At 39.7% G+C, this 26,050-nt stretch overlaps 1 protein-coding gene across 6 annotated transcripts in view; it reads right to left on the bottom strand.

Moving 5' to 3' along the window:
• Positions 1-26,050, bottom strand: part of OSBPL3 (oxysterol binding protein like 3) — a 205,294-nt gene that overhangs the window by 30,999 nt on the left and 148,245 nt on the right. For 4 of the 6 annotated variants that reach the window (XM_022584900.3, XM_022584892.3, XM_089917598.1 and 1 more), the window contains 6 exons: positions 22,842-22,972; positions 19,399-19,506; positions 13,334-13,468; positions 12,386-12,479; positions 8,546-8,796; positions 4,769-4,906 (listed from right to left, as the gene is read on the bottom strand). In XM_022584900.3, coding sequence (XP_022440608.1) covers positions 4,769-4,906; positions 8,546-8,796; positions 12,386-12,479; positions 13,334-13,468; positions 19,399-19,506; positions 22,842-22,972 — 857 coding nt within the window. The remainder of the gene's footprint in view (positions 1-4,768; positions 4,907-8,545; positions 8,797-12,385; positions 12,480-13,333; positions 13,469-19,398; positions 19,507-22,841; positions 22,973-26,050) is intronic. The other 2 variants (XM_089917599.1, XM_089917601.1) reach the window with 1 other exon arrangement.

Raw genomic sequence — 26,050 nt, 5'->3', positions numbered from 1 at the left:
ATACTTAAAGAGATTATAGTCAAAAACTTCCCTAACATGGGAAAGGAAATAGCCACCCAAGTCCAGGAAGGGCAGAGAGTCCCATACAGGATAAATCCAAGGAGAAGCACACTGAGACACACGGTAATCAAATTGGCAAAAATTAAAGACAAAGAAAAATTATTGAAAGCAGCAAGCAAAAAACGACAAATAACATACAAGGGAACTCCCATAAGGTTAACAGCTGATTTCTCAGCAGAAACTATACAAGCCAGAAGGGAGTGGCATGATATACTTAAAGTGATGAAAGGGAAGAACCTACAACCAAGATTACTCTACCCAGCAAGGATCTCATTCAGATTCGATGGAGAAATCAAAAGCTTTACAGACAATCAAAAGCTAAGAGAATTCAGCACCACGAAACCAGCTCTACAACAAATGCTAAAGGAACTTCTCTAAGTGGGAAACACAAGAGAAGAAAAGGACCTACAAAAACAGACCCAAAACAATTAAGAAAATGGTCATAGTAACATACATATAAATAATTACCTTAAATATGAATGGATTAAATGCTCCAACCAAAAGACACAGGCTTGCTGAATGGATACAAAAACAAGACCCATATATATGCTGACTACAAGAGACCCACTTCAGACCTAGGGACACATTCAGGCTGAAAGTGAGGGGATGGAAAAAGATATTCCATGCCAATGGAAATCAAAATAAAGCTGGAGTAGCAATACTCATATCAGACAAAATAGACTTTAAAATAAAGAATGTTACAAGAGACAAGGAAGGACACTATATAATGATCAAGGGATCAATCCAAGAAGAAGATATAAAAATTATAAATATACATGCACCCAACATAGGAGCACCTCAATACATAAGGCAACTGCTAACCGCTATAAAAGAGGAAATCGACAGTAACACAATGATAGTGGGGGACTTAACACCAATCGACAGATCAACCAAACAGAAAATTAATAAGGAAATACAAGCTTTAAATGACACAACAGACCAGATAGATTTAATTGACATTTATAGGACATTCCATCCAAAAACAGCAGATTACACTTTCTTCTCAAGTGCACATGGAACATTCTCCAGGACAGATCATATCTTGGGTCACACATCAAGCCTCAGTAAATTTAAGAAAATTGAAATCATATCAAGCATCTTTTCTAACCACAACATTATTAGATTAGAAATCAATTACAGGGGAAAAAACGTAAAAAACACAAACACATGGAGGCTAAACAATACGTTACTAAATAACCAAGAGATCACTGAAGAAATCAAAGAGGAAATTAAAAAATACCTAGAGACAAATGACAAGGAAACCATGACGATCCAAAACCTATGGGATGCAGCAAAAGCAGTTCTAAGAGGGAAGTTTATAGCTATACAAGCCTACCTCAGGAAACAAGAAAAATCTCAAGTAAACAATCTAACCTTACACTTAAAAGAAATATAGAAAGAAGAACAAACAAAACCCAAAGTTAGCAGAAGAAAAGAAATCATAAAGATCAGAGCAGAAATAAATGAAATAGAAACAAAGAAAACAATAGCAAAGATCAATAAAACTAAAAGCTGGCTCTTTGAGAAGATAAACAAAATTGATAAACCATTAGCCAGACTCATCAAGAAAAAGAGGAAGAGGACTCAAATCAATAGAATTAGAAATGAAAAAGGAGAAGTTATAACAGACACCACAGAAATACAAAGCAGCCTAAGAGACGACTACAAGCAACTCTATGCCAATAAAATGGACAACCTGGAAGAAATGGACAAATTCTTAGAAAGGTATAACCTTCCAAGACTGAACCAGGAAGAAACAGAAAATATGAACAGACCAATCACAAGTAATGAAATTGAAAGTGTGATTAAAAATCTTCCAACAAACAAAAGTCCAGGACCAGATGGCTTCACAGGTGAATTCTATCAAACATTCAGAGTAGAGCTAACACCCATCCTTCTCAAGCTCTTCCAAAAAACTGCAGAGGAAGGAACACTCCCAAACTCATTCTGTGAGGCCACCATCACCCTGATACCAAAACCATATGAAGATACTACAAAAAAAGAAAATTACAGACCAATATCACTGATGAATATAGATGTAAAAATCCTCAGCAAAATACTAGCCAACAGAATCCAACAACACATCAAAAGGATCATACACTATGATCAAGGGGGATTTATCCCAGGGATGCAAGGATTCTACAATATACACAAATGAATCAATGTGCTACACCATATCAACAAATTGAAGAAGAAAAACCATATGATCGTCTCAATAGATGCAGAAAAAGCTTTTGACAAAATTCAACACCAATTTATGATAAAAACTCTCCAGAAAGTGGGCATAGAGGGAACCTACCTCAACATAATAAAGGCCATGTACAACAAACCCACAGCAAAGATCATTCTCAATGGTGAAAAACTGAAAGCAATTTCCTCTAAGATCAGGAACAAGACAAGGATGTCCACTCTCGCCACTATTATTCAACATAGTTTTGGAAGTCCTAGCCACGGCAATCACAGAAGAAAAAGAAATAAAAGGAATACAAATTGGAAAAGAGAAAGTAAAACTGTCAATGTTTGCAGATGACATGATATACTATACATAGAGAATCCTAAAGATGCCACCAGAAAACTACTAGAGCTAATCAATGAATTTGGTAAAGTTGCAGGATACAAAATTAATGCAGAGAAATCTCTTGCATTGCTATATACTAATAATGAAAAATCTGAAAGACAAATTAAGGAAACACTCCCATTTATCATTGCAACAAAAAGAATAAAATACCTAGGAATAAACCTACCTAGGGAGACAAAGGACCAGTATGCAGAAAACTATAAGACACTGATGAAAGAAATTAAAGATGATACCAACAGATGGAGAGATACACCATGTTCTTGGATTGGAAGAATCAATATTATGAAAATGCCTAAACTACATAAAGCAATCTACAGATTCAATGCAATCCCTAACAAATTACCAATGGCAGTTGTTACAGAACTAGAACAAAAAATCTTAAAATTTGTATGGAGACACAAAAGACCCCGAATAGCCAAAGCAGTCTTGAGAAAGAAAAACGGAGCTGGAGGAATCAGATTCCCTGACTTCTGACTATACTACAAAGCTACAGTAATGGAACGACATCAATGGAACAAGATAGAAAGCCCAGAGATAAACCCACACACCTATGACCAACTAATCTATGACAAAGGAGGCAAGGATATACAATAGAGAAAAGACAGTCTTTTCAATAAGTGGTGAAGGGAAAACTGGACAGCTACATGTAAAAGAATGAAATTAGAACACTTCCTAACACCATACACAAAAATAAACTCAAAATGGATTAGAGACCTAAATGTAAGACTGGACACTATAAAACTCTGAGAGGAAAACTTAGGAAGAACACTCTTTGACATAAATCACAGCAAGATCTTTTTTGATCCACCTCCTAGAGTAATGGAAATAAAAACAAAAATAAACAAATGGGACCTAATGAAACTTAAAAGCTTTTGCACAGCAAAGGAAACCATAAACAAGACGAAAAGACAACCCTCAGAATGGGAGAAAATATTTGCAAATGAATCAACAGACAAAGGGTTAATCTCCAAAACATACAGGCAACTCATGCAGCTCAATATCAAAAGAACAACCAACCCAATCCAAAAATGGGCAGAAGACCTAAATAGACATTTCTCCAAAGAAGACATACAGATGGCCGAGAAGCACATGAAAAGCTGCTCAACATCACTAATTATTAGGGAAATGCAAATCAAAACTACAATGAGGTGTCACCTCACACCAGTTAGAATGGCCATCATCAGAAAATGTACAAACAACAAATGCTGGAGAGGGTGTGGAGAAAAGGGAACCCTCTTGCACTGTTGGTGGGAATGTAAATTGTTACAGCCACTATGGAGAACAGTATGGAGGTTCCTTAAAAAACTAAAAATAGAACTACCATATGAGCCAGCAATCCCACTACTGGGCATATACCCTGAGAAAACCATAATTCAAAAAGACACATGCACCCCAATGTTCATTGCAGCACTATTTACAATAGCCAGGTCATGGAAGCAACATAAATGCCCATTGACAGTGGAATGGATAAAGAAGATGTGGTACATATACACAATGGAATATTACTCAGCCATAGAAAGGAACGAAACTGGGTCATTTGTTGAGACGTGGATGGATCTAGAGACTGTCATACAGAGTGAAGTAAGTCAGAAAGAGAAAAACAACTATCGTATATTAGCGCATATATGTGGAACCTAGAAAAATGGTACAGATGAACCGGTCTGCAGGGCAGAAACTGAGAGACAGATGTAGAGAGCAAACGTATGGACACCAAGGGGGGAAAGCGGCAGGGGGTGGGGGTGGGGGTGTGCTGAATTGGGCGGGTGATTGGGATTAACATGTATACGCTGATGTGTGTAAAACTGATGACTAATAACAACCTGCTGTATAAAAAAATAAATTAAATAAAATTAAAAAAAAAAAAGTCCCTCTCCACTACAACTTTCAACAGGAAGGGCTCTGACGATGCATATGGCCAAAAAAGCCTCAGCCTGGCTAGCGTATTTATGCCCATGGGTGGCAGAGAGGTTTCAGTAGAAGGAAACTGATCCCTCTCTTTATGTGTAAAGGCACTGTAATTATCTCAGTTGCTTTGAAGCCAGTGAAAGGTGGAATATAAATATTTCAAAAGCACATTTAATGGGAGGCATAAGCAACTTCTCCCAACAAACAAAAAGGGTGTATACCCACCTGTTCTGAAAAAAACTGGAAGCCCTTGTCCTCACGAATACACTCATATGTTTCTCCAAGAACTGGATTAAAGGGCTTGCTCCCAGCGCGGAAGTAGCTAGATGCATATGCGGACACGGCAAAGGCTGCCACGTACACCTAGAGAGAGCGGAGAGAACCTGGTTATTTCTCCATCACCAAGAAATTTATTTTTACGAACAAAGACATGAACAAAATAAAACCTCTCTTTCTCTCTTTACAATTTATCTCGAAAAGCCAAAGATTTGTCCCTGGTTTAAAGACACCCAAACCAACTTTGGTTTCAAGTTGTAGGTTTAAATAGTGTTCATTTTGGCCCAGGCACAAGTGGACCAGACCTTTTCAGATTGTCCATTTAGTCTGATGCCTGCAAGATGCCTTTCAAGATGGTGAGTCAGTCCCTCTAAACCAGCCACTGTCTGAGAATCCTGAGGTCGTGCTAAGGCTTTTGAGGAGGAGAGGGACGAAGAGTATTAAAAAAGCTAAACTTCCCTCAAAATTCAAGAATAAGCCACAGGGAACTCCGCTCAATACTCTGTAATAACCTAAATGGGAAAAGAACTTAAAAAAGAATTGATACATGTATTGTATGTATAACTGGAATCACTTTGCTGCACACCTGAAACTAACACAACGTTGTTTATCAACTCTACTCCAATATACAAAATAAATTCAGGAATAAGCATGCTAAGTTTAATCATTCACAATTTGATATTATAGAAACCAAAAAAAAACCTCATTTTGACCAAAGAAAATCTTTGGGAGTCATTTCCTGCGCCTGGGACAGAGCACAGTGCCTTTTAAGAAGTTCTGCTTTTCTGGGAGGAAAAATGAAAACTCAAAAAGGAAAAGGAAGGAAAACTATAGGTGAACATGAAATGAGCAAAATCCTTTAATGGCTGTGGCTGTGAGGGTCTCAGCATTTTTCACAGTTCCCCTTTCAGGGCAACAAAGAGCCACAGTACAGGAACACCTCGCTTTATTGTGCTTTACTTCATTGTGCTTTGTAGAAACTTCGTTTTTTATAAATTGAAGGTTTGTGGCAACCTTGCATCAAGTAAGTCTATTGGCACCATTTTTCCAAAAGCATTTGCTCACTTCATGTCTCTGTGTCCCATTTTGATACTTCTCACATTATTTCAAACATTTTCATTATTATTATACTTGTTATGGTGATCTGTGATCAGTGACGTTACTACCACCACTCAATGAAGGCTCTGGTGCATTGATGGTTAGCATTTTTTTAGCAATAAAGTATTTTTTTTTTGCGGTACGCGGGCCTCTCACTGTTGTGGCCTCTCCCGCTGCAGAGCACAGGCTCCGGACGTGCAGGCTCAGCGGCCATGGCTCACGGGCCCAGCCACTCTGCAGCATGTGGGATCTTCCCGGACCGGGGCACGAACCCGTGTCCCCTGCATCGGCAGGTGGACTCTCAACCACTGCACCACCAGGGAAGCCCAATAAAGTATTTTTTAAGTTAAGGTGTATACCTTGTTTCTTTTAGATATAATGCTATTGTACATTTAATAGACTATAGTATAATGTAAACATAACTTTTATATGCACTGGGAAACCAAAAAATTCATGTGACCCACTTTATTGTAATATTTGCTTTATCGCAGTGGTCTGGAACCAAATTCGCAATATCTCTGAGGTGTGTCTGTATCCTTTTTGGTCTTTTGAGGGCCAAGGGGCAAAAAATTAAACCTAAGTAGCAATAGCAAATTTTCCTTTCTAGTACAGAATAATAATCTCAGTATTTCCTCTTCTCAGCTCATTTCATGAAGTTTCTTATATTGGAAAAAGAAAAGCTGTGTGCCTTTCTTAAATGTTCACCAGTCACATAACTTTCAACAGACTTTTGAAAACTGGTCACTTACCACCTCACACTAAAGTGTATAGAACACTCTAGAGCAGCTGGAGAGCTTATAAAAATCAATTTGCTATGCTCAATTCAGTCTGTTCTTGAAACCTGGGTATCTGTTCCTCTCTCTGCTTCCTCAGATGTCTGCTACCTGATAAACAGCAAGGTCACACGTCTACATGGAATGCTGAATCAACCCTGAATCACCTTCACAATTTAACATATAACACATTTACAAAAGAATCTGGTATCATTCATGATGTAGGGGGAGAGAGGAGGGAGGGAGCAGGCAGAACGAAGCATCCTCCTTGTGCGCTGACAATATGAGAGAGAATCTCTGCAGGGGTAGAGCTGACCTTCATACTCAGAGCAGTAAACACAATCCATGGGCTAGGTTCGTCCTCAATTCTTTCCTGAACTTTCCCTTCCTAATGTACTGGTGCCTTTCCTCAAACTTCTTCTCAACGTCAATGACACCACTCAATCAGCTGACATCCGAACGGTCTCTAAATTGCTACGAGAATGAAACACCTTTTAAGAATGCTTTCATCTTCAGAGCCAATCATTTTCTTTAAAGAAAAGCACTGTCCACGAATGATAACTTTTAACACTTGCCTTGGCAGCTAATTGCCTCCCTTTGTTCACAGAAATTCTCTGGGGAAGAGTAACAAAGAAGACAAAAAATAAACAGCTTGTTTTTCTCTCCTACTCTGATTATCATTAGTATCAAGAAAGAAAATCTCTTTGATGGGAGAAGTCCCAGGAGACAGTATGGGATGAGACAGGGATGTCTCTTTCAACCAGTAGTTAAGATTTTCCCTTAATCCTCAAATCACGGAAGAAACTGAAGTTTTAATGAGGTTTTAAACTGCAGAATGTGTACAATTTAGAAAGCAATGGCCTCCAACAGTGAGAGGTGATGTATAGCTGGGTCCCTCCGTGAGGCTGGGGGCGTGCTGTCCCACTTAGCCAATCAGCAAATGCCTAGGGCAGAGATGCTGCATTTGGCGGAAGACACTCATGTCCCAGCATCCCACACAAACAATGACCTTTCTGTTGAGCAGGTAACATACCAGGAGGCAAAAAGAGGAAGAGACACTCAGTTTTGAAGAACAAATAGCCACAGTCACAGAAAGGGCTGATTTGGCCACAGTCTTGCCACTAAGGTACCCCTAACCCCATCTCCACAAGACAGGGGAAGGATGAGAAATACTTGGAGACCCCTTCATCAGAAGCCCTATCACTTGATTAGAATTGATACTGAGTAGAGAACAGAAGGTTAATCTTTCTAGGATGAGGTTTTTTTAAAAAAACGTATTCTATAAAATAAGAAGTGTGTGTGTGGGATCAACTATACTCTGATAAAAATTAATTCAAAAAAAAAGAAGTGCGGTGGGGGGGAAAAGAATCTTTCTGATGTGAAACCTGTGAGTGAATGATATTTTCTAAAAATTTAGGGGCCGATAGGACAATTCCAAAAATAAACAAAAACGTTCTCAAGGGAAATTTGCCCTGGATGAAACAAAACAACCAGCTCCAAAAATTAAGTTCTATCCGCTCAGGGTAGTAAAAATAAATACTCAGACAGCCCTCAAGACATGTCTTCCAGCCAGGCAATATCAGAACAATCCCATGGAAGGTTCTGGAGAAAGAGGAAGCCCGAAACCACAGAGCAGAACTACCCCCAGGCCGCAGCTGTCACAGGGAAGCCGCGCCCAGTGGCAATTCCTGACCAGGTGACTGAAAACAGCCAGGCGGAGGGGAAGCGGAGGCGGCTGGGAAATGAACCGATCTGACAGGCAATCCAGATGGGAACCGGAGGGACAGGAGCCCTGGCTGTGCCCATCTTGGCTCTGCGGGGCCCTGGGAGTGGCCACCGCGCCTGCGGTGCTCACCATCCTCTCCAGGGCACTGGGTGTCTGGGCAGCCTTGTCCAGGAGCTCGCTGTACTCCAGCTCCTCACACAGCCTCTGCAGCGTGTTGAGGGGCTCATTGAGTTCCACCGGCATGGCCACCTTAGACAGGTCCTTCCCGATGTTCGTTCTCAGGATGTTCCACAAGCTGACGTTACCGGACTTGGGGCACGGGGCCGGCAAGCACGTTCTTCTTTTGGACTTGGTTTCCCCTCCACTTTGGAGAACAGGCTCTGAAAGGGAAATAAGCCTGGTTGCCTTATAAGGATTTTCATTTTATTTTACTATTAAAAAGGAAAAAAAATCCACCTTACTGAGCAAGTATGCCATGATACTATTAATCTCAGTTATCCAGATTATGGCTGAAGTCAGAAAATAAAAAGAATTCTGAGCAGCTAAATGAAGTACCAAAAATTATAAACACTAAAACTCGTGGACTTTATTCATGGGGAGGTCTTCATACTCCTAATCAAAGGCTAGTTCCTCATAGCTTCTATGCACTTAGAATAAAACTGGAAACTGGATTGCTATGCCCAGAGCAGGTTACTTTTAAACTCTTTAAACTCTTTTTTAAAGCGCTTCAAGTTCTGATAAAAACTTTTAAAGTCTTTTAAAAAAATCGTTTCCAATTCTGGTAAAACAATTGTGTTTATATTATAGGAAAATTATAAAGGAAACAAAAGTCATCCATTAACCCACTACCCAGAAATAGTAGCCATTTATATTTTGGAGTATTTTCATTTAGTGTTTTCTCCATATAGCTGACAATGTTTGTATAGTTGAATGTTTTGCTTAATCAGTTAACATAAATATTTTTCCATGCTATTCAAAATTCTTCTAAAACATCATTTTTAATGACTGTAAAACAATTCCACGCTATGGATAAGCTATAATTTATTGAATCATTCATCTGTTGTTGGACTTTTAGATTTGTTTCAATGTCTTGCTAAAAAAAAGTAGTGAATATTCATATTCTTAGATATTTAATTATATCTGATTATTTTCTTAGAATATACAGAAGTGGGAACCATATACTGATTCATAGGATCATACTGCTCTTCAAAAAGGCTGTATCAGTTTCCCATTTATCAGCAAGCATATACCAGTGTCCATGTTCTGAGACCATTCCAGGCTTGTCAGCGTTCGTTCTGAATTCTTGGCAAATCGTTAGGTGGACAGCGCTATCTCCTTGTTTTAACCTACATTAAAAAAATTCCTAGTGTGGTCTGGAATAATTTCATGAACATTTCTTCTTTTCTGAATTGTCCGCTTTCCTATTTATATATTAAGACATAATCTTTTGTTTTTGTATTTGTTTTACAATTTAATCCCCATTTGACATTTATCTTTACATTTGGACTATGCAGTTTTTTAATGAATGAAACATTTACATCTTAGGTTTTTACACCTATCAATCTTTTCCTTTGTGACAACTTCCATTACCTCATGCTCTGGAATTCTTTTCCCACCCCAACATAGCCTATTTTCAAATGAAATCTTTTGCATTACATCAACATATGAGAAAGTGGTATTTTATTATAAAGCCGATCACTCTGAATAACGAGGTTGCTTTGATGAACAGGAGAATATGAAAGTGAGGTCATACTTTGAAGTCTCATGTTAATCTAAGCAACCAATTAAATTCCGAATTTGTTTTAATTGCTCAACACGGGCAAAAGTCAAGTAAATAGCTGCAAATGATGACAGTCTTTAAAAACAGCATTCCATGTAATCTCAAAATACTTTCTTTGATTACACTAAATTTTGAAAGAATACTATACTACTACTACCACTAATGGCTAATACATACATAGCTTTTACTCTGTGACAGCCTTTCAAGAATTTTACATATATTATCTCACTTATCCTTTGCAACAACCTCTTGAGATAAACAGAATTATTAGCCCCATTTTACAGATGAAGAAACTGAGGCACAGAGAAATTAAGTAACTTGCCCTAGAACACATAACCAGTGAGTGGCAGGGCTGGAGTTAACCGAGGAAATCTGGTCCCTGAATCTATATTCCTAACCACTGAACCTCCACACAGCACCCATCACAGTGACAGATCCTATTATGTGCCTACTGATTTGGGTGGGGGGGTAAATTAATAGGAAACATTCTAAATACCTACCATTTACTAAGGGCTCAAAGAAATTCTAGTGTGGTAATTTATCAAGACCTGGATAAATCCTATTTCCTGCTGTAGGCAATACTGTGTCCTAAGATGCAAAGTTTATTTCTACATACAATCTTTTCAGTAGAGTACTGATGTGCAGAAATCTAATCTTCCAAATACTGCCAAAGAAGAAAGCTAGGTTTGGCCCAGTGTCTGTTCAAGCTAAGAAAATGTTGGTCAGTAATCTAGCAAAATGGCTGTGGAATAAGATAGAGAGACAGCCTTCACCTCTTATATGCTTTTCCTGGCTGGTGTCAACTCAGCACAGCTGTGGTCTTAGGTTCGGGGGCAAGTCCTCTGTTCCCAACTTCGACCTCTGAACCTCTATACCTCTGTTCCTCTCGGCCCCCTCCCTAAGGCCTCAAACAGAAGGAGGACTTCAGCATTTGTTCGTCTTCTTCATCCACAATGAGAGTTCCCATTTAGTGTGTGTGTGTGTGTGTGTGTGTGTGTGTGTGTGTGTTGTTTGCCAAGGGAATAAGTGATGCCTCCTCATTTCTCTTTCAATTCGCCTCCTTATTTTTCTACAAAAACAAGTAGCGCATGAACTTGCTCCTATATTACTGGTCTTTGCCTTTAAATCACTGGTTCTCAGACTTTTCCACCAAAGGATTAATCTCTCCAGAAACAATTCAAGGAAGATACAGAGCATAATGAGCTTCTGACTTCTAGCAGGTGTGATGCTGAAAGGATATTCTTTCAGAGAACAGTAAATTTACCTGCCTTTTTTGTAGTCCCCCAATGAGTTGGCTTTTTGACATTCAAATGACAACTCATCATCATCGTATTTCACACACGTACTGAGGTGGCAAGCACTGATACATCAAAAAGGAACTGACATGGTCCTTGTCTTCCATGTAGATATAAAAATATGTGGTGTTCTGGCATAGATAAATCTAGAGACCCCAAGCATGCTGAGTACCAAGACTGGGAGTATTTGATGCTGCAGGACTCATAGAGACCTGTCCAATGGGAAGATTCTTCTTAAGGATAGGTCACCTTCCTAAGCAGGCTTCAGTCTGCTTACTGAACTCCTAAATCAGAGCTGTTTGGAGATAGCAGACATTCCAGGTACCCGCCACGGTTCCAACTAACATTTCCTGGGCATCATTTTCAGTCTTGGGATCAACCAGTAATAAAGGGACATCTCAGGGTACCTTAAGCCCTACCCCCACAGGGGGAGCAGTTTGTTAACTCTCAAATGTGTTATCTTGAAGAATCGGAAGCTAAATTACCGCTTAGACCAGACCTTCTACAATATAAGTGCTACTGAATTCCTAAACTATGAAAACCACTAGAAACCTAAAGGAAAAAAGCTATATTCTAATATGTTTGCAGAGAGAATGTTGAACCAAATAAGGAACATCTGTAGTATTAATTTTTGATATTTATATGATAATTGGTATAACCTTACTTTATAAAATAGAAATTTGCACTAGCCAACAAATGTATTTGAATGAATAAATTTTTCACATGTGAGTGCCATGTCCCACCTAGATTATAAAACTTTGAGGGTGGGGACCATGTCTTAAGTTTCTGATGTAGAACTTGCTAAGTTCTCTGTTTGTAGCAGGTACCTTATGTATGCTTACTGGTATTCTGTAAAGATCCAAACACTCAGAGATCAAACAATTTAAATCTTACCCAAAGTCTGTCTCTCATTATCTAAATCATTACTGAGATTATCTAAGGAAAGGTTGTCACTTATGTCACTGACATATGAATCATCTTCAGAAATCTATGGGAAAGAAGAAATAATATACATTAGAGTAGACAAGCCAGATTTCATAAAGCCTTTACTTCAAATGATCAAATATTTTAGACCACACATTATAAACCTATAGACATGATTTTGGATGCTGTTTTCATAAAGGCCCATACACCAGTCTGCCTAGGGGATGCTTACAGAAAATATGTTATTAAAATTCTTATACATTCTTGATTCATTCTCACAAGGAAAACACATGTAAACCCCAGATTTTAGTTATTATAAACATTCTTATTAATTCAGACTGCTTTTTCAGAATTTGTTAGCGTTTGACTAGAAAGAGTTACAAATGTCTTTTAACTATTTGTGAATAAAAGTATCTTCTATGGAAATTAATCGATAAAAAGTATTAGTACTTCTATACCGAAGGGGTAAAATGATCAGTACTCACACTCAGAACATAATTATAAATCAATTATAACAACCATATTATAATAACTATAATAACCATAATTATATTATAAATTACTATAGAGCAAATTCAATGATGAGAAAATATACAAGGTGCTAACTTCTGACCCTGTAGTGGAAATAATACATTATCAAACAGCTAATAGTCAAAATCATTAACCTACAATTGAAAAGAGGTATAACAAATCAAGTAACAGAAACCAGGATGTGCCCAACACCTACTTTCATAATTTTTGTTCCCTAAGATCTTGTATCTTTTTATGCTTTTTGAGGTATGAGTTATAAGAAGATCTTCAGAACGTAATGATAAAAAGGAGCCATTGAGTTTAGTGTTTCTAAATATGGGTATTTACTGAACGGGTAAAGCAGCAAAAGAGATTTTGGAGGCACCTAACTGAAAACAGTGGTCAAACCTCATTTTCTGAAGAGCTTGGAGACAACAGAACTTCCTGTGCATCAAAAAACTCTGAAAGAGAGTCAGTGATGGAGAGCCTGCTTTCGTTGGAAAGCTGATGGACCAGAGTTCGATTGTCATCTCTGGAGTTTTCCTATTTGAAACACAAAACCAAAAATGCATACATTTAGAAACAGTCTCAAGAGAAGCAAAATAAACAACTGATTTTGCTGCACAATACACACGGTCACAGGCCCAGGCAAACAAGCAGCTCAAAGCAGAGGGCAGTTTCAAAGTTGAGGAGAAGCAAACCTCACACAAAACAGGGTGAAAAGCCTAGGTCTCCCCCAAATGGGCACCTTGTTTACAGGCACTATCACAGCTCAGGCACACACAACAAACCTCAAAGCAAAAAAAGACTCTGCAGGTCAGTTTTTATTCCACTTAAGACGGGAAAAATTCCAACACTCTCTGAATCATATCCTCTTATTCTCTACCACTGCAGGATGTTTCTTTTCATCCTAAAATTTCCTCTGAATTGTACTCAATGCATGTCCTTGCATGGCTGGTTCAGAGCAACACAGCCTTCTTCTGCCTCAATTCTCTCGCAGAGGCCAGTGTGCTGCTCATGAGGCATCCCTTGACAAATAAACAGTGTGTTTCGGTCCAGAAGTGCCCCTGGTGGTAGATCATTCATTATTCATGGATGAATGAGATAAATTCTCTTTGTCTGTCTCTCTCCAACCACACTGGCTGCAAGGGAAGGAAGTCCCCAATCCCCTTCCCACCCTCTCTGCAAACACCACAATAGAATATAGGGATTCTCTCCTCTTGCTGGCCCTCCATCCCTTGAGTCACTGAGTCTGGACTTTTCCTCTGGAAAGGACCTAAATACTTTGGGAATATGTTTTGTATGCTATTTGCAAGTGAACATTCAATTTAACTCAAGAAATTGAGCAACTGCATTGTGCCTGTCATGGCGGGATACGATGATGAACAAGACGAGGTTTTTGGCCCGAGTAAGTGGTGTAGAGGACGCATCCAACACACATGAGCCCAAGACTATGGAACAGAAAGCGCTACAGAAGCGGACAGGAAGCAGAGGTTGATTCTATTAGGGGGGCTTTGGTTGGGGAGGGCTTCACAGAAGAGGTGATGCCTAACTAGACCTTGAGGAATGAGAACATACTGAGGACGACATGATTTGATTCCTTTGAATCAGAGAAGACTGTCACCTGAACTTCCTGACAGCTCACATTTCTCACGGGGCTGGTAAAGGAGCTGCTTATATATCCTTATGTATTTGATAAATGAGTCGCAGAATAATTTGGGAAACAAAAGTTAATGCATATTATGTCTTTCCCAGAAGTTTTATGAGTTCAGGACACACTCCTCAGCCTCATAAAATGGAGATGCTATAACAGGAGGGCCCCAGCAGATGTTCATAATTAATAAAGGTCAAATGGTCTCTTTATGGAATGTTTACTTCAGGAACACATTTAAATGTGTATCCCTTTCTCTTCTAGACAAGGTATTCATTGAAAGATCCTACCCATTTTAATATCCCTACAGCCTTTTGAAAAGCAGGCTTCTTCTCCATGCTAACAAACAGGATCACTTAGGATCTATAAATAAGCATCACATCTGTCACCTTTAAAGGAAAGGTCTCTCTCCTCAAAAGAGGAGACATGGTAATGAATAACTGAGCTCCCTTAATGTTCACTGAAACAACAGAACAGTCCTGTGTCTTTGCTGTGTCACTGCCACATAAGACTCTAATGATTTATTTACTTGTTCTCCTCATTAATTTATTAATAGTCACTCTGGCTCTTTCTGTATTTCTTCTTCCTAGGCTGATGTGTCAGGAGGATTTCTTGCCTGATCAACAGTGAAAATAGCACGCCTGTCCCCAGCCCTTTCTGCTGTTCCATTACTCTAGCAACTTCCTATTGATAGTCACCGAAAACTCAACAGGACTGCAGGAGCCTCCAGCCCTCAGCCCAGTGTCCTGCACAGCCCAGGACCTCATGTATTAAAATATTAATCTAGTCAGTTCAATTTAATCATATCCCCTCAAGTTTGTAAGGTATAAGTGGTTGTTTATCTTTTTTTACATTACAAAAGGATAGAGAAAAAGGAGGGAAGGGAACACGCATAATCCCATCACACTAAATCAACCACTATAGGCATTTTGATACATTTCTCTCCAATCCTTTTTATACATATAGCTTTGCTTTGTTTTGAAATAGTTGTCATCTATCTATCTAATTTTATAAATTTCCTCCAAACAACACTGCACCATAACTTCAGTGACATGGACATATATGCACATAAATACACGTATTTACCAAATATAAAATAGATAGCTAGTGGGAAGCAGCCACATAGGACAGGGAGATCAGCTTTGTGACCACCTAGAGGGGTGGGATAGGGAGGGTGGGAGGGAGATGCAAGAGGGAAGAGATATGGGGATATATGTATATGTATAGCTGATTCACTTTGTTATAAAGCAGAAACTAACACACCATTGCAAAGCAGTTACACTCCAGTAAAGATGTTTAAAAAAATAAAATTAAATTAACACTTGTTCTGAGGATAAAGGTAGTATGTGCTCAAAATAGAAAATACAGAAAGATGTAAATAAAATAAATATCACTTAAAACCCATCACCCAGATGTGACCCCTATTAACCTGTCAGTGTATTTTTTGTATTAAAATATTTGTATATAGATTTTTTTTTTAGTTTGAAAAACTGGGATCACACTGTACATAGCCTTTATTTAGTCTGCCACATTCACTTAACATTATATTGTGAACTTCTCCCTAGGCTGCTAAAATTTCTCTGAGACAATGAACTTTACTTGATAGATTTACTATATATGTGTGTCACAGAGTAACCATGTCATTTATTGGAAATTAAGGGTGTTTCCAAATTTGTAAAGATGGTGAACACGTTTGCAAATGTGTCTTTGCTCGTATGTCATTATTTCTTATAATCAGTTCTCAGAAGTAATTATTAAAAATGTTTAAGGCAGGGCTTCCCTGGTGGCGCAGTGGTTGAGAGTCCGCCTGCCGATGCAGGGGACGCGGGTTCGTGCCCCGGTCTGGGAAGATCCCACATGCCGCGGAGCGGCTGCGCCCGTGAGCCATGGCCGCTGAGCCTGCGCGTCCTAAGCCTGTGATCTGCAACGGGAGAGGCCACAACAGTGAGAGGCCCGTGTACCGCAAAAAAAGAAAAAAAAAATCCAAATCTAGTCAACATTTCTTTTGTAATTTTTTCTATTGCTTCCACATTTAGGAAGTCCTCCCTACTCTAGCCATTTGTTAAACATTTAAATCAATATTTTTCAGTTTGAATTTCATTCATTAGTGATTCATTTTAGTGTGCAATGGAAAGATTTATTTATTTATTTATTTAATTTTTTGGCTGCGTTGGGTCTTCGTTGCCGCCCATGGGCTTTCTCTAGTTGCAGCAAGCGGGGTCTACTCTTCGTTGAGGTGCGTGGGCCTCTCATTGTGGTGGCTTCTCTTGCTGTGGAGCACGGGCTCTAGGCACGCAGGCTTCAGTAGTCGTGGCACGCAGGCTCAGTAGTTGTGGCTCACAGGCTCTAGAGCGCAGGCTCAGTAGTTGTGGAGCACGGGCTTAGTTGCTTCGTAGCATGTGGGATCTTCCCGGATCTGGGCTTTAGTTTCCTTGTCTCTAAAATGAAACTACCATCACCTACCTCATAGAGCTGTAGTTAGGATTTTGTGAGACAATGCATTTAAGTGCACATGGAATATAGCAAACGAGCAATTAAAAGAATCAAAAGTCTTGTTTTAGAGTTTTCTTTCAAGTTCTTGCTTGTTTGGTCTCTTAAATGGACTTTAGATTTAGTAGGATATTATCCCGAAAGTCACTTGGCCTTTCATTTGGAGTCTAAAATAACATAAAATAATCTAAGCACTCATAACCTCATAATAGTAAATGTTCAGATTCAGAAATTTAAAATAGAAGGACTTGATAGGATATGAGAGTAATTTTTGATAGGAGGGGAGATTTTAGAATCCAGGTAGATTTTAGAACACCAAAGATGGGTAATTTGTGCAGCTAAAAGGTAACAGAAGGGAAGCAAAGAAAGTAAGAGGGCCTAAAAACAGAGCACCCTGGGCTGACCCCAGTGTGGGAACTGTCATTCCCACAGTGTTTGAGAAGCCTGTGAGCTACCCAGGGAAAGGACATTGGAGTTGAGCTTTCAGGCTCTGGGGCGGCCATTTCCACTCACTCTCTTATTTCCTGAGGGCAACAATGACTTTTCCCATACTGGGAAAGTCAGCCTTTCCTTTTCACACTGTGTGAAAAGCAGGATAAAACACGGAAAACAGAAAATCACTGAAAGAGGAACTAGATCAGTGAGACAAGCAAATCATCAATTCAAGACACTAGCAGGCTGTTTTGGAAGCTGTGAGCTTGAGGGATGTTACCACTCCTCTTCAAAGACAATATACAGCATTTAAGCCTTCAGGTGCATTACTTGCGAGATCAATTTTAAAACATGCATTTTAAAAGACCTGTGATTTTGGTTTCCTTTCCCAAATGCAAATAGCCCCAAGGGTACGCATTGACTATAAATTTACAGAACCATAAATGAAGGGTCAACTTGCCGTTTATCTATTTAATGGCTTGTTAAATAAACTAATGTAATTAGGTGATAATTTCAAAGGTAGTGCTGCCTGGAAGCGGGCACCAAACCCCACAGAACGACATTGCATTTGGCAGCAAGCCACCCTGAGTGATGGTTGGCCTCAGTGACTGAGCCCTGATACAGCAAACCTGTATCAGCAGATTCAGAGACAGCCCTCCTGGTAAGCATGTTTCTTTGCCCAGGCCTGAAATGAAGGCCCCTTTAGGTAATGTTTAGGTGCTCAGTCTTGCAGGGGATTCAGTTTGGGTCTGGGCTAAAGGATAGATGTATATGTACAACTGATTCACTCTGCTGTACACCTGAAACTAACACAACATTGTAAATCAACTCTAATAAAAATTAAACAAATAAATAAGGTGACTGAAAAGATCTCTTGGGGGCAGGGAAGATGCAGGATTTCATGGTCAACCACTGACATGTATCTCAGAAGTAATAAGAGGCCCTCCAGCCCTGCGGAGAGAGGGTACCACCCTCATCAGAAGAGGGTCCCATCAGCTCAGGACACAGCCTGTGCTTCACATGAAGGTGGATGCCTGGGCCTTTCAGTCTGATTGATTCCAGCATCTAATCTTCCCGTCGCCCGACACAACAACTTTCCAAGGAGTAAAGGAATTGTGTCAGGCTTTTGTTTTCTTTGAGGACAGAAAAAGGAGGAGGACGAATTAAGATTAAACATTAGAAACTCCTTTAAAAAATTTACAATGCCCACCTCTTGTACCTGACCTTCTTTTTTTTTTTTTTAATGCACTCAGTCTAATACATTTGTTAATGAAAAATTTAGCACAATTGAGGCAGGCATATAAACATAAGAGATTGCTAAAAACAATTTTGACCTTCATTACCCTTTTCTACTGATTTTTTCAAGTAATCCACTTGTATTTTTCTGAACTTTCTCATTTTAAACACAGTCAAAGCATATTTTGGATAAACATCCCAAGTCTTGAGAACAGACATTTTTAACACACTATGAACTGACCAAGACACTCAACTGTAATAATTCTCCCCCTCTGAGGGTAATCACAGGAAAGGGAGAAGGAAACAGCCACATAGAAATAGGACAGTGGTTCTCAGAGAGGGAGCAAAAGAAGCTGGCTGGGAACTGGGATGCTATAGGTTGGAGAAAGTGAGGGTTTTTTCAGAAGTAACAGGAGAAAACATTTGTCTCTGCACAGTCCCCACTCCAGTAATATCAAGAGAAAAGGGTGATCCTTAGGAGGAAAATGGGGTAAAGAAGTACAAAGGGAGGAAGAGTTCCAGGGGGAAAAAGCAGTTTAGAAATGCAGCTAGCAGCATACTTTCAAGGAAGCCTTGGAATCCTCAGCTGCCCATGGTGAGGGAAGCACAACTCCCAGGGGCAGCAGGGAGGCCTGCAGGGACAAGGCGCGGCGACATTACCCACCTCTGCCAGACGATCACCCGACTTGGCAGCAACTGGGCGGTCGAGGAGCAAAGACTCAGCATGGATTCTGCATAAGCGTTCTTTAAGATCTGTGTTTTGTGCTAGGGCCTGGAACACGTTAAAAATAGTGGGGCTCCGTTAATAAATGGATGTTTCAGAAAAGCACAGCAGCGGGCCCAGTGTGGCGGAGCCCTCGGGGGCACTTCCTTGACTATTTTTCTTGAATGTTATCCAACAGGATACTCCTGAGATGCCTGGCAGATACAAGATATTAAACACTGGAAACGGAGGCCCTTCTCGAATCTCATTTCCAGGGATGGAAGTAGGGTTAGTAAGGCTTTCCTTGCGGTGGAGAAGGAAATCACAAACACCTACAGCTTTTATTACTCGAGGTTTCTCGGCCCCTCCTCCTTCCCAGCTGCCTTTAGACTCTGACTACCTCCCTCTAAAGATCCCAAGCTTCTCTCTCTCATCTTCAATAAAAATGCTGCTCTTACCCCTTACGATTGGACATATTTTAATGTTATTTAATTATCACACTAGTTGAATTGGATCTTAGGAAGTGTGCTGAGAAGATTTTGTGGAGGATTAATTTTACTGTTTTACAATATAGGTATTCATTGCTTTATATTCATTCTTCATGACTAAGATAGTTTATTTAAATAAAAAAAAAAAAAAAAAGAGCTTACTTACCTGGGTAAGGGCTAAGGACCAGGGCCCTGGGAAGGGGGCTGTGAGATGTGAGCTCATGTCAGCCCACCCAGATCTCTTATTTCTCCCTGGACAGGTGTGATTCCCTAGCCCATCCTCCCAACTAGGAGAGTAAAGGAAGGTGTTTCTTTCATGCTGGTATCGCCTGTGACCAACTGTTCTCCAGATGATCTGTTTTTAGAAGGGGACAACTTCATCTAATTCACCCACACACACTCCCACAGTCAGCTCCCCAGGTGCTTGTACACAGATCCATCCTGTCTGTCTGTCTTCCTGACTCTCTTCTGAGAAGCTCAGAGCCTTTCCCATCCATCAGGGCCCACAGGGTCTAGCTGCTGAGAGCATAGAATGATGTCTATATTTAACCCACTGCCTGGATCTCAAACAAGAATTTTGGCTTTGTTTTTTAGTACTCACAGATGGAAAGGGTTATCGGGAAATTCTCAAGGGTCATTTAGGAAACACTGAGTAAATGTTTCTTAAGTCACACAACTACATCTAATAACCTCTACCGGGCACTCACTTTGGCCAATATGTTGCTGGCGTCTTAGTGTAAGTGGCTAGAATCTACACCACTGGCTAGAATCTCCATATGGTCTGAAAAATGTGCTATTTTAGTAGCTTCTCTTTCCTTTGTAAGCCACAGGCAGAAGAAAGAAAAACACAAAGATTGCACATACAGCACAAACATATTCATTCTGATAGCCCTGAGATAACTCTAAAATTCTTATTTTTAAAAAACAAGTCTTGAATTTAATCAGGAATCCAAGACAAAAAGGAAAGGATCATTCTGTTTTATCTTAAGTTTCCAAAATCCTTACCATGAGTGAGGGAGAACTCCTTAGAGAAGGTAGTGACTCTGGACTAGGATACCATGGCCAGGTGGGTCTCATGGCCTCTACCAGACCAGCAGATTAACAAAATGAGGCCAGGCCTCCACAGGAGGAGGGCAGGGGACAGGAAGACGACAGTGAAAAGGACTTTGGGGAGCCCATCAGAGGTACCTTCTAAGTGCACTAAAGGCCACCCTACTGGGAACAATAAGAAATGCTTTTACCACTAAAAAATAAACTTAAAGAAAAGAAAAAAACCACCCTGCTTCCCTCAAACCAAAGCAGCACCCAGTGTGTGGCTGGCTGTCCATTACAATCCAAAAGGGGCGTTTCTGTCTCTGGGTCTACAACATTAAGACTCTAAACATGGAGTAAATCTATGTTATTTTTTATTTCTTTCAAAGATAACATACTGGAAATATTCAACTGAGCGAATATTCCTTAAGTATCTTACAATGACAGTATGTACCACTGGTAATGTATTTACCATTAACGTTACACCAAAAGCATCGCTTTACTTTTCTCAGTAATATGAGTAGAAAACATGGGTGGGTATTTTCTAGTTCTCTCACTGCCTGAATTGGCTTCTGAAAACAAAATCCTAAAATTCATCTCCCCTATCTGACCCTACATAGAAAGTTCAGTATTGCTTCAGATGGTAATTTCACATATGTGCACACACTCTCTCCCTTTTCACAATAAGTGTTCCACATACAAGCAAAGAGTAGGAGCAAATAAGTATGTTCTTTTAAAAGTTCTCCAGATTTTTGATAGATACAGAGATAATAGCCAGACATTGTCAGCTATTCAAAACAGAGTTCTAAGATATTGCACTTCAATGGAGTCCAGCTCTTCTGAGGAATAAACTGGAATCGATGAAAAAAAGGGAAAGAGAGTGAATGACAGGACGGCTTACTGAAAAACATCTGGGGCTTGGCAGTGATTTTTCTGCTGTTATGAAGGCACAATGATTGCCTGACACTCCTTATGACATCTCTTTGTGCCCATGGGGGGAGCAGGTGGGAGCTGAACATTTGTACTATCAAATCAAATCACTTTTTTGTCTTTGAAAGAGATGTGGTATAACCAGGTAGACAGGATCAATGCTGGGCAGCAGAGAAGAGTGTGAATTCAAAATTTCACTCTGTTGCCTGTACCTGTCAATTTGGAAAGTCAATCTAAGCTTGTGAAGTCTTAGGTATGGAAATCTGCAGACTGTCAGACTTTGTAAGCATTAACAAACAAATGTCAAGACAATCATATAACGAGAGCTTCCCTAGTGGCACAGTGGGTAAGAATCCACCTGCCAATGCAGGGGAGACGGGTTCAAGCCCTGGTCGGGGAAGATCCCACATGCCGCAGAGCGACTAAGCCCCGTGCCACAACTGCTGAGCCTGTGCTCTAGAGCCCGCAAGCCACAACTACTGAAGCCCGTGCGCCTAGAGCCCATGCTCCGCAACAAGAGAAGCCACCGCAATGGGAAGCCCGCGCACCGCAACGAAGAGTAGCCCCCGCTCGCAGCAACTGGAGAGAAGCCCGCGCAGCAACAAAGACCCAACGCAGCCAAAAATAAATAAATTTAAAACAAAAACATATAACAAAAGCTTTACAGAAACAGAAAACTCAAGATAAATAGGAGGAAACCAAACAGAGTATCTAATGCTCAGTGAAATACTAGCTACTAAGATTTCGAGTAGGCTCAGCTTTGGTGTTTAGAACAAGCAGATCTGATGAAAGGTTAGAATGTAATTTGGATAATGTGTTTGGTTTTCTCATGAATTTTCAACACAACCTTGGAAATCATGAATTTTCAACATAACCATGGCAATGGAAAATATAAAATGTTCATGAGCCTGGACACACTGTCAGGCATTTCCATGACACAGACGTGTAACTTACAGATGACAGGGCGTGCTTCAGACCAAGGACCTGGGCAGAGGGGGAGACAGAGACATCCTGCTCCATCAGCTGCTCCAGTTTCTCTCTCTCCGTTAATATGGTATTAAAAGCTGACCTTAAAGTGAAGTAGACTATAAAGATATAATCATTATAAAAAGGAACAAAAGAGTCATAATTAAAAACAAGATATATAGAGATGTATTTCTTATAAAAGAACTTAGAAAAGTAACAGCCATGAATATTTTGCGTCCAGCAAATGTGCACCTAATTGACTTTAAAAAATACATCTGAAATGTAATACCAAGAGTGAACCCTAATGTAAACCATGGACTCAGGGTGATAATGATGTTTCAGTGTGGGTTTATTGATGGTTCACAAATGGACCACTCTGGTGGGATGCTGATAGTGGGGGCGGTTATGTATGTATGTATGGGGGAGCGGGTATGGGAACACTCTACTTCTTGTTCAATTTGCTATGAACCTAAAACTACTCTAAAGAATCAGATCTATTAAAAATTTGAAAATCACACATATTTGTCAATTCCGAAGTCCCTATCCGCTATAAAATTCCATGATTTTATGAGCTGTCACCAAGATATTTTGACACTTGAAAGGACTATGCTTCTCAATTATCAACATTTAGTTTTGTTTGTATCTCCAAAGACTGGAAATGTTTGAAAACAGAACTTATTGGTTGTCAGAAGGAAAATGGTAACGATGCAGAGGAGAAACTAGACAGCACCTTAACTAGGTGTCCAAAATTAATCACTGGTGAGAGTCAGATGGACTTCGTGTACCTTGGGACTTTGTGTGATACCCTGAAGACACACTATTGTTTTTGTTGTACACAAGCCAGAGACAGGCCATCTGAATCTGCTCAGGAGGAAACATCAGACAACCCCAAAACGAGGACCATCCTATTTTTTCAAATTGGCCTGTATTCTTCAAAAGTGTCAATTTCATCAGAGAGAAAGACAGACTCAGGAACTGTTCCTAATTACAGGAGACTAAAGAGGCATGATAACTAAATGCACTCTATGACCACGGACTAGAGCCTGTACTGAAGGGGAAAAGAGCTATTAAGGGATGCTATTTGGATAACTGACAACATTTGAATACGGAAGGCAGAATAGGTAAAAGTACTGTTTCAATGCTAAAATTCCTGAATTTCATAACTAAACTGTGGTTAAGTAACAGAATACCCCTATTCTTAGGAAATATACATATAGCATAAAGGCATAAAAAAAGACATGATGTTTGATTCCTATTTTCACATGGATGAGAAAAAATAAATGCACACACATCTGCATGTGTGTGTGTGTATATATGTCTGTGTGTGTGTGTGTGTGTGTGTAGAAAGAGATAAATGCAGCACAATATTAAAAATGGTGAATTTGGATAAAAGACATATGAGAGTTCTTTGTATTATTCTTGCAACTTGTCTATAAGTTTAAAATTATTTCCAAGAAGGTGTTAACTACCCTCTTCCTTGTTAGTCCTTCCAGCTGCCTGACCCAGAATTCCCCACCTCTCAACGTGGCATTCCACAATTTGTTCACTTTAGTGAGCGTTCAGGTACAATGAGAGCTCAGTGTTATTAGACACTCAGATGCCTGAACTGAAGTTTTAAAAACCGTTATTAGGTACAGCAAAAAATTCACCAAGTTTTGATCACATAATGTACAAGTTGCCTCCTAGGGATAAGGCAATTGTCATCCGAACTGATCATGGAAATCACGTGTGAATATTTCCAATCTCCTTTATTCTATTTTGTTTTAGAAAGGCAGGAAGAAGGAAGAGGCTGAGACATACTTCTACTCCAATGGCCTGGCATAAGACTGAACTGCCTGGTGCTGCACTTTTTGAGGTATTGTTATTCCAGAGTGGCCGATTCAGTATCACAGAAACTAAATATGCATGACTGAATTACTCCCTTCATTCCACAGCCACGCAGACAACTGAACCTCTCTCGATAGGCTGTCCCTAAATTGTCTGAGGTTGTGGTGTTAAGCCATAGACTTAGAGCATCTTCACAAAATCACAGGACAAATAAGCAATTTGTTTAAATGCACACACATATTATGGTGCTTCTGTTGACAGAAGACAGGGGTCAAGGGTCAATAGGTACTGAATTTTCTAATAGTGTCTATGGAACACGCTTAGCTCTTTGATTTAAACAATTCAGTTGAGCACAATAACAGGCAGCACAACAGAGCCACCAACAGTGTGAGTTCCCCCATCAGCCCTGGGTTCTTCCCAGCTCCATCACTTACTCACTGCAGGACTTCGGACAGGTATATTATGCACCTGGACCCCAGTTTCCTCGCTTGTAAATAGGGATAATAATAGCATTTACTTCATAAGATCATTATGGGGATTAAATCAGATAATGTAGGTAAAGCACTTAACCCAATGCATCGCATGTAATAATAAATGCTACTGCAATAATAATAGTGGTGGTGATGAAAGAAACATACGAGGCTGAAAGTGGTGATGGCTGCAGTCTTTTGAAATATGGGCAGCAGTTTTAGGATACTTGAGTCTCTTGCCGGAACATCATTTATAAATAAATGCACAGGGTAGCAGTTCTATGAATGAGAGATTGACCAGAATCTACGGAGCAGTAGAAGCAGTGGAAGCTCTCACCCAGAAAGCAACAAGCCCTGCAGTTAACTCACTCACTGCATTTTAGGTCCTTTTAGATAGGCACCCCCACCCCTGGCAACTCCACAGGATACCCATGCCCATCTGAGTGGGTCCCTGGGGGAACACCTCGTCACTGTCATGTTTTGGTAAGTTTACTTAGTATCTTACTACAATTCTTTTCTTAATTGAGGTATAACTGACATACAACATTATACTGGTTTCAGGTATACAACATAATGATTCAATACTTGTATACATTTGGAAGTGAACACCACAATAAGTATAGTTAACATCTGTCACTTGACATAGTTACAAAAATTTTTTTTTTCATTGTCATGTTTATTGCTCTAAATTAAACAGACATGGCACTCAGCTGGCTGCCACTTTACCAAATCAATTCCCTTGGCTTTCAGATGGCCTGCAGTAAAACAAGGCATTCAACCAAACTAGAAGGTTACTATTACTATTACTATTTGTAAATGAAGATTTCTCTCACTGCAAAGATTTTCCACAGGTTGCAGGAGATGTATCCCTAGAACCTCACTTTTTTCCCTTCCAAGGCA

Source organism: Delphinapterus leucas, chromosome 9 (assembly GCF_059928025.1).
Source record: "Delphinapterus leucas isolate spDelLeu-1000000601 "Yukka" chromosome 9, BTC_Dleu_Yukka2, whole genome shotgun sequence".
In the NCBI taxonomy this organism is placed as follows: domain Eukaryota; kingdom Metazoa; phylum Chordata; class Mammalia; order Artiodactyla; family Monodontidae; genus Delphinapterus; species Delphinapterus leucas.
This window is presented reverse-complemented; position numbering and strand designations above follow the sequence as displayed.